At 41.4% G+C, this 16,759-nt stretch overlaps 1 protein-coding gene across 3 annotated transcripts in view; it reads left to right on the top strand.

The window, feature by feature from the left end:
- The window catches only part of SLC16A12 (solute carrier family 16 member 12), a 79,935-nt gene extending 76,013 nt beyond the window's left edge, over positions 1 to 3,922 (top strand). For all 3 annotated transcript variants that reach the window (XM_023240704.2, XM_045040379.1, XM_045040380.1), the window contains exon 7: positions 1,111 to 3,922. In XM_023240704.2, the coding sequence (XP_023096472.2) occupies positions 1,111 to 1,373 (263 nt within the window). In that variant the 3' untranslated portion in view covers positions 1,374 to 3,922. The remainder of the gene's footprint in view (positions 1 to 1,110) is intronic.
- Positions 3,923 to 16,759: the final 12,837 nt, after the last annotated feature.

Raw genomic sequence — 16,759 nt, 5'->3', positions numbered from 1 at the left:
AGTAGTTTGAATTACAGGAAACTTGGTGGGGCTTGTAACAATTTCTGCATACCGTTTTTGACTAATGAAGTGGGTGAAAGGAAAAATCATATACTTTTCCAGAGGATTTTCTTGGCATAGAAGTTTAGAGGAGTTTTTAAAAAACTTTTTAATCGTAAAATAATTGCCTGCCAAGGTCTAATTTGATGCCATCGATTCTCTGATCATTGTGGCCCATATTTTGCATATCATATGCCCTGGTTCTCCTCAATTTTAGAGCGGGAATTGATATTGGGATTAATTTGTTGCAAAAGGAGCTAAAGAAAAGAAGAAAAAAAAAAGCCACGATTGCAGAATGATATCTTGTGAAGTTTGCGTTGGCCGCATCTAAGATGGCCCAAAGTTCTGAATTTCACTGTATGGGGTACAATGACTGGATCCAGCCGAAAATTTGGATTCTTCTATATCCAGGAGCATGTTAATGTCACTCAAGATAGACAGTATGTGGGTGTTGGGAATACTGCCAGCATTTGGTACAATTATATTCTCTTAACACCAGAGATAAGTGATCCCAACATCAATAATTTGATGCTAGTTTTATCTTTTCTACCATATTTTCTAGGATTAATAACAACATTTCTTGTGCGATTACTAAGAATGGGACACTCCTCCAAGCACTTTACCCGGCGACGACAATCCATTTAAGAACTTTTCCTAGAAAACAGAATGCATTTTCAGTTGCTGCACCATATTTTTAGATCTGCTTCTCATGTCAAAATTATAATGGTGGTGCTAGCAATCTATTGTTCTTATCCTTCGAAATGATTAGATTTGGGGCACCTGGGTGGCTCAGCTGGTTAAGTGTCCAACTTCGGCCCAGGTCATGATCTCACAGTTCGTGGGTTCGAGCCCCACGTGTCAGGCTCCGTGCCGTCAGCTCAGAGCCTGGAGCCTGCTTCGGATTCTGTCTCCCTCTCTCTCTCTGCCCTCCCCTGCTCATACTCTGTCTCTCTCTCTCGCTCTTTCTCAAAATTAAACATTAAAAAAAAAAAAAGAAATGATTAGATTTGAGACTAGGTAAATAATTGAATTGTCAACTCCACAATGTAATTTCGCTGTTGCTTATTACAGGATGGCTTGTGGATACGACGGGCAGCTACACTGCAGCCTTTCTGCTCTGTGGATTCTCAATGATATTTAGTTCTGTGTTGCTTGGCTTTGCTAGACTTGTAAAGAAGATGAAAAAAACCCAGCTGCAGTTCCTGGCCAAAGAGTCTGATCCGAAGCTGCAGCTCTGGACCAATGGATCGGTGGCTTACTCTGTAGCAAAAGAGTTAGATCACAAAGATGAGGAATCTGTCGCTGTCGCAGTATCTGGTTACAACCCCACATGACCAGTGGCCCGGAGCCTGGGAATCTTCAGGGCTGAGAGAGGTGGGACCACCAGACCGTGTGTGTCTCTGAAGCATTTTTATTTTGGCAGAAGCACTGCCTTCCGAGGAAATTATTATTGTTGTTTTATTAACGCGTTTATAGGGGAAAATAGCAAATAACAAAGCACGTTGGACTGGCTCAGAGTTTCCTCATTTGGGATTTGTACTCACAATTGAACTCACATCTTTCAGGCAATGAGCATCACTCCGTGGAGAATGTTAGGACATAGCTGATGCAGTTAGTGGTAATTGGGGGTAATTTCAAGGCATGACCAAAGAAGATGACATTGGGAAGCTTTGTCTCCAACTCTCTGGCCCTCCATCTTCCTCAGTCAGAAGGTAAAGAGAAACAATGACGTGTAGGTGAGCTTACTTTATGCTTTTTTGGAGAAGGGGGTCTGTATGAATCACTGCCTTTTGAAGAATCTAAAGTATTCTTCAATGACTCTGTTTAAAGCCCTGATGAGAATCTCCACTGTGAGGAAGGGTTGGCATCTTCACCTCTCCACCTCCACTGAAAGCCTTCTTCCTAAGACTGAGCCCCTCACCTCTGACCCGGCCCTCACCTCTGTTCCTATCACATATAATACTGAGTTTAGCAGAATACGCCAAGTCACAAGGGTGATTCCTCAGTCTCACCTGAAATGTTAACACCAACACGTCTTTAGAAACAAAGCTTTTATTGAACTTACACACACATTCCTGTTAGGAACTGAAAAATGTTGGCAGTATTCCAACTGGGCAGGAATTGAATTCTCAAATCAGCAGGTGTCTGATGGGAGTTTTCTTTTCAGACCAGACATTTAGGTTCATCATTACCCAAAAGGGAGGTTTGCCTGAAAAAGATTGTTCTAGAGATATTCCAGAGGTGAGATTCCTTTCTGCCTGTGTTAATTCTTGTTCCAATGTCCACTGCCCTTTATCTCTTGATGGATAATCGTTCGAAACTTTATGGGCCTCTCCAGATGAATGAGAAGGCTTCAGGGGTTAACCTCAGCATCCTAGCCCTCTCATTAATTAGAGCTCTGTTCAGGCGAGAGGGAGGAGAAGGTTAAGAAGGCTAGAGGTATGGTATTTTACAGTTCATAGAACTCTTTCACATACCTTCACTCCTTGGATTAGAATAGTTTACTCATTCTCAAGTACTCTATTTTCCTATAGTTTGGGACAATTTCTGAGTCTTCAGAGGGAGGGTATCAAAGAGAAGAGAAAGGCCAGAGCCTCCAGCTTGTCTCCAACCGCTTTTAAATCCACAGAGTGATAGCCCTGAATCGCCAAATCGTGTCATACCTGTAAATTAGGAGAAAATTACACAATTGAAAAAGGATTTTAATTATAGAGAAATTTTAAATCTGAACCTCAAAGAAATATTTTTACCCTAAAGGCCATTTAATCCATTGTCCCTCAGGCGGTCTCACAAATGCCTGGTGGGCACTGAGGATGATCCTAGGTTGACGAAGCGTGTTCACCAAGAGTCTTCGCCTATAACTGGATTATTTCATAAAATTGCATATTAATACATTGCTTTCAAAATGAAATACTGACTTGATTTAATGGAAGAAAACTGTAATATTTCACTGCTGCTTTCCAAAGATAAATTTGAATGTCGCCTGTTATCTTTTTACTTAGCTCAAGAATTAAGTTTTGAACCCACTTACTAGATCATTTGCAATCTACAAATAATACTTGGAAAATATCTGTAAAAAGTCAAAGTTATGATGAACTTATGTGTGTTTGGAATAGCACTTTATACTAGATATCGTTTCTTGAATCTTCAAGCCTAAAGATTTTTTGAAATATAAATAGTTCTAAATATTCCTAGACATATTTTTTCCTAGCGGCCAGAGTAAAATTTTCGTTCTCCAGTTCTGCAATATGATTTCTCTGAAGTATTATAAGTGTTCCTGAAAAATGAGTATAGAAACCAGAGCTTTAAAAAATTTGTTTAAAGTATTTGGGATATTTCTACTTTCTACATGCATAAATTTGTATCTTACTTGCCCATTTGGAGCGCAATTTTAGAAAACCAGCAAGGAAAATGTAGATCTTAGACTCCACCATTGTATCTCCACAAAATTTTACTGTTAAGGTTCCATGTGCCTATACTGTTTTTTCCAAAAGGGAGAGATTCGTAGGAATGATGTGTTTTGTGGAATCAAGAACAAAATTGTGGTAGGATGATTCTGCATCTTAAAATATTTCTTCATATCACTGTGAGCTCTACTTTGAAATTGAGTAGAAAAGCAAAAAAGCTAACTTCTATCGATACACTGTACCATTGGGCCTTTTTTTTTTTTCAGATTGTGATTTTACTAGTAGATCAGATATTTATGCTCATATTTTCTTATTTCAAAAGCGTAATAAAATGAGTTTATATTTGTGTTTGGAAACACATTTTTCCCTGTACAAGGGGTTTGGATTGAATGGCGAGTGAGCTTGTCTGGATTATGCTAAAATGTAGCTGGCATATAAAGATGTGATAAACAATCAAATAATTTACAAAAGCCAAACCCATGTATTAAGTGTTTTCAATGTATTAGCTACTGTGCTAAGCACTTCCTATGCATTGTATTATCTAATCCCCATAACCTCTATTATCACCACTTGATAGATGTGGAAACTGGGGTATCACGTGGCCACTGCATTTCCATTGCCTCCAGGGAAATCCGGTAAAGCCAGGAATCTATCTGATGCTGGACCCTGCCTCCTTCCCCTTGTGCCTATCTGGGTTATCTTATGTGTGTTGAAAAGCCATTTGGAAACAGGCCCTCCCTCGAGAAAAATTTTAAATTTTTTTTTCAACGTTTTTTATTTATTTTTGGGACAGAGAGAGACAGAGCATGAACGGGGGAGGGGCAGAGAGAGAGGGAGACACAGAATCGGAAACAGGTTCCAGGCTCTGAGCCATCAGCCCAGAGCCCGACGCGGGGCTCGAACCCACGGACCGCGAGATCGTGACCTGGCTGAAGTCGGACGCTTAACCGACTGCGCCACCCAGGCATCCCTCCCTCGAGAAAAATTTTTAAAAAAACCTTTGGATTATGCTTCAATCTACCAATTCGTATAGATAGGAAGATTCTAGAATGGAAATTTCCAAGAGTTTTCCCAAGAGTCTGGTTCTAGCAAGACCACTACTTCCAGGCTAAGTGGTTTAATTTGCTGTCTATTGATCCAGGCCTCTCTTGGGGAGCATTTACGTGTGTGTAACAGGGAGAAGGAGAAGGTTGGGAAACATACTTTGTCCCAAAAGAGAGTTCCACCTTCTGCATTACCAGAGTCATGCTTTCTCAGTCAACAGTTGAATTCTTTCTTAAGTGCCTGCACCATTGCCCCTTGATGACGAAGATGGTAATGTCTATCTGGCACTCACCATCCTCGTCTCAGTGGGTCTAATTCTGAAATTGTTTACTGAGCTGAGATAGTATGAAACATCAAGGAAGATATCTGAGTTTCTCTTCTCATACTTCAAAGTTCGAGCCTTTATTTTTTTTTCTAAACCAAACAATAGATTTTTATACCTGTTGCCAGAGCAGCTACTAGTGAGAGACGACTGGGATTTTGTCCCATAACACAGAGAAATATTTGGCAGGGGGGAATGGGAAAATACTAAATTGTGATCAAAAGACTCACATTTAAAACAAAACATTTTATTATGGAACTTTTCTTTTTTTTTTTTTTTTAATTTTTTTTTCAGCGTTTTTATTTATTTTTGGGACAGAGAGAGAGCATGAACGGGGGAGGGGCAGAGAGAGAGGGAGACACAGAATTGGAAACAGGCTCCAGGCTCCGAGCCATCAGCCCAGAGCCCGACGCGGGGCTCGAACTCACGGACCGCGAGATCGTGACCTGGCTGAAGTCGGACGCTTAACCGACTGCGCCACCCAGGCGCCCCATTATGGAACTTTTCAAACGTACAAAAAAAGAACAGTAAAATGAACTCGACATAACTACCACACAGCACCTACAATTATCTATCTTTCACCCTCCCCCTTGATGAACCTATTTGAAATACATTAACATGCTGACAGGGTATGTCTTCCCTCAGCTGCCAAGGAATAACTGAACCTGGCAAGAATAATTTATTCCTGCAAGCAGAGGGTCTGGGTGGTTTAGTATCACCTATTAATGGACCACGTCATTACAAAGCTGATTGGGCCCGCTTTCTTTCTGTGGACTTTGGGCATCCAAGTTACAGGTTAAAATTCTTCCTCTGTCTTTTCCCAGCCCCTACATGATCTATCCACCTGAAGCTTAAGGAGGTATCATATAAGTGAAAGTGCTTTTGAATTCTGGAAAAATGTGATGATTATTACTCTTAATTATTTTAAGTGTCAGCGACCTCTTTCAGGAGTAAAAATACTATATGTATATACATACATACATACGTACGTTTATTTATTTATTTATTCATTTATGTATTTATTTTTGGGAGAGTGCGAGTAGGTGAGGCGCAGAGAGAGGGGGACAGAGGGTCCGAAATGGGCTCTGCACTGATAGGCTGAGAGCAGTGACTCCGATGTGGGGCTTGAACTCACTAACAGTGAGATCTGACCTGAGTTGAAGTTGGATGCTGAACCGATTGAGCCCTTCAGGTGCCCCTATTTTTAAGGAATTAATTTATGGCCCACTTAAGATTTAGTTGAGATTAAAAGGTATTAAAATTAACATTTTAGAAGATGACCCTTGGGGCACTTGGGTAGCTCAGTCGATTGAGCCTCTGACTTCTTCAGCTTGGTTCTTGAATTCAAGCCCCACATCGGGCTTGCTGTTGTCAGTGCAGAGCCTGCTTTGAATCCTCTGCCCCCTCTCCTGGGTGGCTCAGTCGGTTGAGCGTCCAACTTCAGCCCGGGTCGTGATCTCGTGGTCCGTGGGTTCGAGCCCCGCATCGGGCTCTGTGCTGACAGCTCGGAGCCCGGAGCCTGTTTCGGATTCTGTGTCTCCCTCTCTCTCTGACCCTCCCCTGTTCATGCTCTGTCTCTCTCTGTCTCAAAAATAAATAAACATTAAAAAAAAAAATTTGAATCCTCTGCCCCCTCGGTCTGCCCCTCCCCCTCTTGTGCTCTCTGGCATGCATGCGCTCTCTCTCTCTCTCTCTCTCTCAAAAACAAAAATTAAAAAATAAAAAGGCAACCCTTTTAGTTTTCCCATAAAATTGTTTCGCTTGTGATGGCAAGTTAGGTGTTGTCTCACTAACACAATAACGGGAGAAAAAGAGAGGCCCCAGTGCTAGCTGTGCTGAAGACATATTCTTATTCCCAGATAACTTGTTTCTGCAACTGGCCCTGAGCAGAGTCTGGGTGTGGCTCAGGGTGGGGAAGGAGATGCGAGTGAGGGAAAGGGCCATGTGGTTACCTGAGATTCCATCAGACTCTGAAAGCCTCTGGGTCTAAAATTTGCTGATCCCTGCCCAAGCAGAGGTGGAAGAATTTGGACATCTGACTCTAGTTTTCAAAATTCAACAGGGGAGAGGAGACCCTGTTTTGGAATCACAAGTTACAGGCCTGTTGTGACCACTGGGTACGCACACTGGAATAGGGCCTACGAGGTCGCGCGGGGTGTAGCTCCCACCTAACTTCCAGACCCCACGTTGGGCTATACTCTCACTGCTCATTCTACTGCAGGGCCCGGCTCTCCAGGTGCCCTAGGTCATTTCACGCATGTTGATCCTTCACTGTACTCACTTCTCAACTTTTGGGCCACAGTTTACATGTCACTTTCTAGACAACCCATCTTTAGCCACTGCCCCATCTAAGTTACATATCCACACCATCACCACCCTCGTTACTCATTTTCATAACACTGTTCTTTTCCTTTAAAGAATAGAGTTTAATTATAATTAATACTCATTTGTGCGTTTAAAATGTCATCCCCACAAAACCACAAGCTTTCTGAAGATGGGGATCACAACGACTGACTATTCACCGGTCAGTCCAGTGCCTAAAATGTAGCAGGCGCTCAATAGATACTTGGTGAATGAGTCAATGAATGGAAAAAAAAAAAATCAGATGAAAACAAGAAGGAATGAAGAAGCTGTTCAAGAGAATTGTAACACAGCAGGGATGGGGCTGATTGAAGGGTTGGGTTTGCTTGAAATTGCCGTTGTACCCAAAACAGATAGGACATGTTAGATGTTCCCCATTCGGTTGGCCTCAGTAAGACACCGGTGAGAAGTGTCATATGAATAGTAGCGCTCCAGAGCACGGGGTATCATGGGGCAGGTTTGCGAAAGCAAATAAAGGTGGCAAAGAGCAGGGTTGGCAGATGTATATTAAATAACTAAACCTTTCAATTGAGGCCCGAAAGTAAAAATGATGTGATTGTGTTCAACCCAGACAGGCTTACTTGGAAAGCTCGGTTGTGTTCAAGTTGAGTGGAAGGCCCGGGGCTGGGACAATGCGCAAGGAGCCCTGGGACATTAGGAAAAGGTGGAGCACGTGTGCCTCATGCACGAGAAGAGGGGATTTCAGGAACAGGCACCACACAAGCCGCTTTTGCTTTACTGGAAAATGACACCAGTATTTGGCCAGGAGCAGAAGTCTCCAATTAGTCTTTTGCACAGTCCCTATGGCTGGCCTCTTAACTCATAGGACGTTACTGAAAATTAGCGTGCTGGCAAATATGTTTAAGAATTGGTGAGAGGAATTTAATCAACTAAGCTATGTATTAAGCGCCTCATCAGGATTTGATATTGTGTTTTTCTGGTGGGGAATTGAAAATACACGGAACACAGCCCCATGAGTTCAAGTTAATTGCCTAATTGGTAAATTGAAACCATCACCATGAGAACAACACCATGAAGTTGTTAAATGCTGACCCGAGGCTCAGGGCACCGTAAGCAAAGGAGTTAGAAGAGGAAGAATTCATTAAGGGCTGGAGAAATTTAAGCCTGGTCCAAGCAACTCAGGTATAGGACCGAATGGGTTGGAATCGGCCTCTACTCTTTTTTTTTTTTTAATTTTTTAAAAATGTTTATTTTTGAGAGACAGAGCATGAGCAGGGGAGGGGCAGAGAGAGAGGGAGACACAGAATCCGAGGCAGGCTCCAGGCTCTGAGCTGTCAGCACAGAGTCCAACGTGGGGCTCTAACCGGTGAACCATGAGATCATGACCTGGGCCAAAGTCGGACGCTTAACCAACTGAGCCACCCAGGCGCCCCGGCCTCTACTCTTTTTAAGGTAAGAAGCTGGGAGTAGGGGTAAGGGATATGGGGCAGCTGCTTCATGTGGCTCCTTGAGGTTCTAGCAGATAGATATCCGAGGCCAATGCAGCACTAAGTTAACACTAACAAATATTCTGATGAAGGGATCCATAACGGTGTCTGGGACTTTGCGGATTGCTGGGATTTGGGGTTGCATTTGGCATCTCTAATTTGAAAACGGGAATTTTCAGGGAATGGGGTTATGTACTTCGATGTTCACTTCTCAACTCTGAATAGGAACCATTTAGGGGAGCCTGGCTGGCTCAGCAGAAGAGCATGTGACTCTTGATCTTGGAGTCATGAGTTCAAGCCCCATGTTGAGTGTAGAGATTACTTAAATAAATGAAAACTTAAATAAGTAAAAAGGAATCATTTTGTAAGTTTTCTATCTTAAAGGATCCACAGCTTCCGGAAGTTTTTTGTTGGTTTGGTTTTGTTTTGTTTTGACATGTTATGCGGTACTGCCATCTGCTGGAATTATGAGAGCACCTCCCAGAATTTGCTGACTCCTCCAATTATAGCTCAATTGGACAAGGACAGCCTTCAAATAAACATTGACGTTTATTATTGTTTCCTTCTCCTCCAGCCCCCAGTTCCCTGCTCATTACCCATCCGACATGTATCTTTTTTTTTTTAATTTTTTTTTCAACGTTTATTTATTTTTTGGGAGAGAGAGAGAGACAGAGCATGAACGGGGGAGGGGCAGAGAGAGAGGGAGACATAGAATCGGAAACAGGCTCCAGGCTCTGAGCCATCAGCCCAGAGCCTGATGCGGGGCTCGAACTCACGGACCGCGAGATCGCGACCTGGCTGAAGTCAGACGCTTAACCGACTGCGCCACCCAGGCGCCCCATCATCCCACGTGTATCTTGCAGCACACATAAATACAGGTATAAAGATGCTATGTTGTATTTTTCAGCATTTTGATTGTCTAGGTCAGTTTTCTGTGTGGAATATCAAAGTTGATATGAACGATGGTTTTTGATTGATTTGACTAAAGATAGCAATTGGTAAATGTAATGTAGAGGAACTGTTTTCTGAGTCTTCTTGTCTTCCTTAGGAATCCAGATTGCCATTCTGGGTCCCCTTGCCAGTCCCCTACTAATATGTTAATTGTTTTGATATGAGTTAATGAAGTGTTAGAGTGTGAGACACAGAATCTCAAACACCCATCAGAAGTCAAATTTTGAGAAATGTTGAAACCAAGTGATATAGAGGAGTGTATTGTGTCAATTTGGAAACGTAAAACATCATGTTTATTGTATTGTACACAAATTACGAGACTCAGGGATTGGATTTCCTTAAAAATGTGTAATTCCTATGAAATTGTGAGGAGATGCTACTTGTGTATAACAACAATTGCTTTCAAAGGGAGGTATATTTCTGTTAAAGACCCTTTTATTGAACTAAGCAACTTGATGAGTTTGGCTACGTCTAAGTGGGTCTGTGGATGAGGATGAGTTAGAACTGAATTGCTGTTTAAGAAAAATGGATGAATTGGTTCTTATTTCAGAGGGAGAAGAGAGAAAGGGAAGAGGTAAGGCCCAGAATCATGGAAAGAGGCAGGGTCATCAAGAAATGGTTGAGGGTGTTTCCTTCTTCTCCCTGTCCCTCAATCCCTCTCACATTCCTTTCCTTACTTCTTTCACTACCCTGTCCCTCTTTCCCTCCTTTCTGTCAAAAAAAGGGGGGATTATCTAATATTAAAGTTTAAGTTGTAGATTCTTTCCTCCTGAACCCTCAATGAAGTGTTTTTATATACAAATGATATATAAGTGGTTTATATTTTTTTTGGATTTGTTTTAGTTCTTATGTTGTTGTTTGTGTGTTTTGGTAAGATTGGCACATAAGGTTGCTGGAATTAATGTGATGTGAAGGAAAGTCATGTGAAGCTACTCTTACACTAAATCAATGTTCAGTGGAATTAGGGCTCAGAGCCACTTTCCAAAATCCACAGCTGGGAGGCCCAAGGCAAACCCAGGCCATCTTAAAGGGGAGGTGGTCCTAGCCTACCTCTGGTTGTTACATTTTTACAGCACTCTCCTTCCCTGCCTTCTTGTGCTGCTCTCCGCACTGGGAGAAGGTTCTGACTCTGGTTGGTGTGGAAGATGTATCCTTTCTCCCAAGGACGAAGGACTGGGTGTCCTGGCTTCTAATTGTCTACTGGTTGTCCAGCCTTCCAAAGTAGGTTCATTCCAAATCTCTGTTTTCCAACATCCACCTTGAGATAGGCCTCTCCCTTAGATTGAGTTCCTTGATTTCTTAAGGCCATTCTTTGGAGTTTGAGAGCAGCTTTGAATCCCAGCATCAAAGGCAGCTAATGCGAACAACCAGTTCTTCTTTATTCATAATTCCGTCTGGGGAGTTTTCAGACCCTATGTAAAACAGTGTTGGGTGACCTATGATTGTAGAATGTCTGACCTTGGTGTGATCCTCTGTAGCATTTTCCTACAGTCTCTGTAAAAATTGGTCCTATCTTCCAACATCCTTCATTACCAATTTTAAGACTATCTTGAAAACACTATACAGTGGTTAAGTGCTAGATTCTAGAACCAGACATTTAGGGTGTGAATCCCTTTTCCACCTCTTCTTAGCTGTGTGATCGTGGGCTAACTTAATTTATCCAAATTTCAGTTTATTCACATGCAAAGGAAGGAATAAAAATGCTATCTGTAGGGATTTTGGGAGGATTTTATAAGTTTAATACATGTAATGTACTTAGAACAGCCCCTGGTAGATAGTGGGTACTAAGTAAGAGTTAGCCGTGATTATTCATGAGTCACCAGCATCTACAGATGTGGCTAAACTGGCATTCCCTTTTTCTTAGGGCTTTGCTCCAGTCTGATGGTTAGTTAGGGACATGTATAGAAGGAACTCATCAGTAGGCTGACATCTGAACTTTTGCATTTCCTCTCTTTCTTTCTTTACCTTTACTCCCTTTTACCCTGGGTGTAGGAATGGAAGAAGCTTAGACAGAAACGGCTTTTCCTGAAGAAGAGGAAAGGCCAGTATGTTCAGTGTTTTCAGTATTCAATCCAAATGACACCAATCCATGCTTGTCCTTCGGAGTTTATCTGTGAGGCGTCTATGTCCTGTCATGAGATACGGCTTCCCCAAAACTTACACATCTCACCTTATTTCATTGCTTACTCTGCCTAGGTGCCAACATGAAAGGAGATGATGAGAATTCTAGTTCATCACTTATAAAGACCTCTAGGTTCAGAGCAGATATGGGAATACATACATGGCATTTCTGTGCATGTTTCTGGTAATTAGATGCTGTTTTTTAATTCATTTATAGTGAATGGCAACAAATGCTTAATGAACAAATTTATTTTAGGAAATATGAAACTTCCAGAGAAGGTGGTAGTTTTGTTTGGGGTAGGATGAGGGGTATATGGCGTGATCACAGAGAAAGAGGAAGCTAAGGAGAAGAAACCACATCTCAAAGATGCAAAGAACCTTGGCTAAGAAGAGAATTAGAGAGGCACGAGAGCCTTGGTCCTGGGGGAGAAGTGGGGAAGAAGAGAGGAGGAAATGTCAGAGTAGAGAGGTAAATGATAAAAGTTGTGGCCATTAAATATAAAATAACTCTGTTGTTCTGTGGGGAGGGAGAGAGGAAGGTCAGGGTTAGGGGAGTCCATCCTAACCTACAGTGGGTGCCTGTGGTGGGCTTACAATGCTATTTCTTGATCTATTTAATGTAGACTTTATTGATTGCCTGCTATGTTAAGAGAGGACTTAATTATTGAATTTGAAGAACTCCTATTCCAATTCCTCACAGCTTTGAGACAGTTATGGCTCAATTCTTAGTTACTTTATCAATTAGTTTTATAATGTACAATAAAATATTTAAACCTTTATTTCTTCTGTCAGGTTGTAACTCAACGTCTTGACTTCCCTTTTTGCAAGATAAGGTCTTTTTTTTTTTTTTTTTGGTTTCTACCCTCCCCTAACCTCATTCCCCCTTTCTTTTCCAACTCAAAAATTACAAGGTTAGAAAGATTATGTTCTGTTCTTTAACCATATTACTGATCCAAAAAGTTGAAAAGCATTTAATATTAGGTAAACATGATTTACTCGACAGCCAGTTAGACTCATCTAATTGTATTTCTTTCAATAGGTGAGTTAATTTGACCTCCGAAAGCATAGGATGGAATACAAAACATAGGATTGAATACAAAATCCTAGGACTTTGAATACAAAACATAGGATTGAATACAAAAAATTCATTAGGGAAACACGTGTGAGAGAAAATGGACTGGAGCAAAGAGGCTGGAGAGCCATCTGACTGTGATTCATGTCTGTCTCCAAGTGTAGGAGAGAGAGAAAGAAGAAAAGTTGGGCAGAAGCATCTTAGAGTACAGTATAGGTTTGGTTTGTTTTGTTTAAAGATTTTATTTTTTAATCTCTACACCGAACGTGGGGCTCAAACTCACAACCCCGAGATCAAGAGTCACATGCTCCACCAACTGAGCCAGCCAGGTGCCCCAGGGTACAGTAGAGTTTTAAGTAAAATTTGGCAAGGCTGATCGAGAATCCTTGAGCCGAAGTCATCTGTCAGAGGAGTTGTGCGTCTCCCAGGTCAGGGCCCTAGTTGGTGTCCCTGCCATGGCAGCAAGAATGGCCTCAGTGCAAATTCAATAATGGATGTCAGTTTATAGCAGATGGGACCCTCAGTCTCCATGTAGCTGGAGATCTTAGAGGTGCTTCTCATGGCCACCACACTAGGGTTACAATGTTATTGCCCCTGAACTATTCAGAGGAAACTATTCTAATTGTGAAGGCCAAATACATTTTCATTTCTTATAATCCACCAATTATACAAAAGCATGCTACATTTTCATTTGTTTTATATTTCTTTCATGTTCTTTAATCTCAACAATAAACACATTCCATAAAAGAACCATCCTTGGGCCTGCTTGTGTTGTGGTTGATATCATATAGGCATAGGCATATCATGGCCAAACTGTCAAAGTTTAATTGGTATAACAAATGTTACTGATTATAGGTAGAAACTGTCAAACAGTGAAGAGTGTTGCTGAACCAGGAGCAAGGAGAAGAAATCGTAGTCCATAACTTGTGAGATCTTAAGTGACATCACCAACTAGGATCCCAACTTTCTTATCAATATGTTTGGTTAGAGCAGGGTCCTCCTCGTTCCAAAGTTCTGTGGGTCTATGCAGTTTTTCTTGAACTGTGGTAATTTGCATCTTGGACTTTTAGAAAAGAATATTGCCCGGTTTTATTGTCATTGAAAGTCCAGCAGAGGGAATGTGATCAACTGCTAAAGTCAGCTCTGCACCCAGAGAGGACAGAAAATGTTTTGTTTTGTTTTGTTTTTTAATGTTTACTTACTTTTGAGAGAGAGAGAGAGAGAGAGGCAGAGAGAGAGAGAGGGAGACAGAGGATCCAAAGTGGGCTCTGTGCTGTTAATGTGGGGCTCAAACTCAGAAACTGTGAGATCATGACCTGAGCCAAAGTCAGATCCTTGACCAACTGAGCCACCCAGGTGCCCCCAGAAAATGTTTAAAGCTCCATTACTCTGAAGCTGGTTTTCCTGCCAGCTGATTTGCCTGTTGAAAGGGTTTATCTCAGCTTTTGTGAGGCTTGTAGCATAGCTTTAGTGCTGAACAAAACAGCTTCCAAGAGCACCTTCCATCTCGGAGAGAAGCATTTCTGTCTTCCTGAAGGGGCAAATTACCTGAAATCAATTACAGTCACTTTCCTTGATCACTTTCCTTGAGCATATTTTTTGGTTTGTCTAATAGGCAAAGAAATAAACTCAGGCCCAATAATTCTGGACTTTATCGGGCCAAATGATGAACTTATCTAACTAGTCTGATTTTAGACCCATTTCACAGGCTTTGAGTCAACTAGTAAGGCCAGCTTTCAGAGGTGGGGACAAAAACTATGGAATTCAATTTAGGCAACTTTTATTAGACCTATTATATACCAAGCACTGTGTTATATACTGAGAAAGTCAAATAAAAGCAAGATACTTGAGGAAATCTAGGATCCCCAGAATTAAGTCTATTAGCCTAATTAATTTTATTCTCTGTTTATGTTTTCCATATTGTAGACCAGAGGCTCTCAAACTTTGCAGTACAATAATTTCACCTAGGGAACTTAAAAATCATACTGTCAATTTAGTCAGCCTCTGAGGTGGGACCCACACACCAATAGTTTGTTTAACTTCTCAGGTGATTCCAATATGTAGCCAAATTTGACGAACAGTTTTGTACACTCCTACCTGACAGCAGTGTTGTTATTAGTTGGGATCTTGCAGAATCTCAGACCCTCTGTGACATCTACAGAATCAGTATCTACCTAACAAAATGCCCAGGTTATTTGCAAGCACATTAAAGTTTGATAAGTGTTGCAGTAGGCCATGTTTCCCGAAGACTTCTGCGTATAAGGCAGCTCTTGTTTGCTGATTTCTAAAAACAAGTTAGATGAAATGAATACTCTTTTCTATGACTCACTGTCCCAATGGCCCCTGAATATGAGAGTTTTCTGAATTAGGTGGCAAATGTTGGAGTTACTATGTACTTTAAGGTTAAAGAACAGGATGGCTCCATAGTTCATACTGAGGTCCCAGAGAAAGGCCACAGGGAGGGGGAAAGAGAGAGCTGATCCTGAAAATCCAATTTCGCAGTGGAAAGGGCTAAGGTATATATGCATGTGAGAGAGAAGGAGAGATGGAAACTTTTAGTGGGCGACTCTGATGGATTTTGAGGAGACTCAATATAATTGATGAGGTAGAATTTTGGGAAGAGATTCAAGGTAATCCTAGGTTATCTGATTCTACTTTAGCTGATGTGGCTCCAGAATTCTAAGTTAGGCTGACATTCTGAGGCAAGACCCTTCCCAAATCCGACTGATCATTATTCTTGCTTTTCCTTCAGTTATTTCCCCTAACCTCTTTATTTGGAGAGCTTGCACATAACAGGTTGAGAATTGTGTCTAAATTTGGACTGTTAACTTCCACCTAACACATATACAGTTGCCCTTAGGATTTCTAGTTGCAAATGAAATGCATAGGATATAGAACAACAAGGCCACCCACCAGTGGTGTTGTAGGCTGTAACAGCCATTTCCCTACCTGGCTAATCCTCAGGATCACTTTGGGTGCTTTGTAAATATGTAAACTTCCAGATCTCACCCCTAGAGGTTCTAGTTTAGTAGTCCGTGGGGGGAACCTTGGAATTTTATTTTTTAAAAGCTTAATCAGTGACTCTAATTTAGGGTTAGGGTTGTGAACCACTGATATGATGGAGAGAGAGTAGACTACAAATTTAGATTGGGTCTGGTTTTAAGTCCTAGTCTCATCACTTAGTAGCTTAGTAATATAGATAGATTGGATAGATAGATGATGGATAGAGAATATATTCTGTCCTTATTTTCCATATTTTAGGCTAGAGGCTCTCAAACTTTGCAGTACAATAATTTCGCCTAGGGAACGTAAAAACCATAATGCTAATTTAGTATATATCTCACGTATGTAATCTGTTTGGGCTTTGATGTCCAGATATTTCCATGCCCACTCTTATTCTCTACTTTTGTCACCTTGAATTTGAACTAGTCATGTTCAAGACCTGGAGACCTCACAGCAGCTGGTGAATAAGCTGGTGATGGCCCTTTCAAGGGCTGCTCAGCTTTACTGGATATAGTTTATTCAATTAACACAGTCCATAATGCCTCTGGTTGTTTTATTTTTTGAAGTTGTCTGAATTACAGTTGGTAGCCATCACTACAGTGTGAGTTTGACTTCTTCCTTCCCTCCATCTTCCACATACCACCCCCTTACCAGGCTGCCCTCTATGATGCCAAGGTGGAGTGCAGATCTGAAGGAATAAAGAAGAGGAATTAAGAGAACCAGAATAAGGAGACACAGCACTTGGGATCCCATCAGAAAGTTTACTGGGGGCTTCAGTGATAAGAATGACTCTAACTCCTTTCCAAAATATTTTACTTGCTACCGAGAAATGTATGGAGTTAGAAGGTATTAATTTGAATCTATATACCCATGGTGTTTTGGCTGTCAGTATCCACTACCAATTTTCCTGAAAATTTCACCCCTGCAGCTTGCAATCCATATGCTTCTAGGGGAGTCCATTTTCTCCCCATTCTTCATTCAGGGTCAGCTA

This window comes from Felis catus, chromosome D2, assembly GCF_018350175.1.
Source record: "Felis catus isolate Fca126 chromosome D2, F.catus_Fca126_mat1.0, whole genome shotgun sequence".
Taxonomy (NCBI): domain Eukaryota; kingdom Metazoa; phylum Chordata; class Mammalia; order Carnivora; family Felidae; genus Felis; species Felis catus.
The sequence above is the reverse complement of the archived record's forward strand: the minus strand, read 5'-3'. Positions and strand labels throughout refer to the sequence as shown.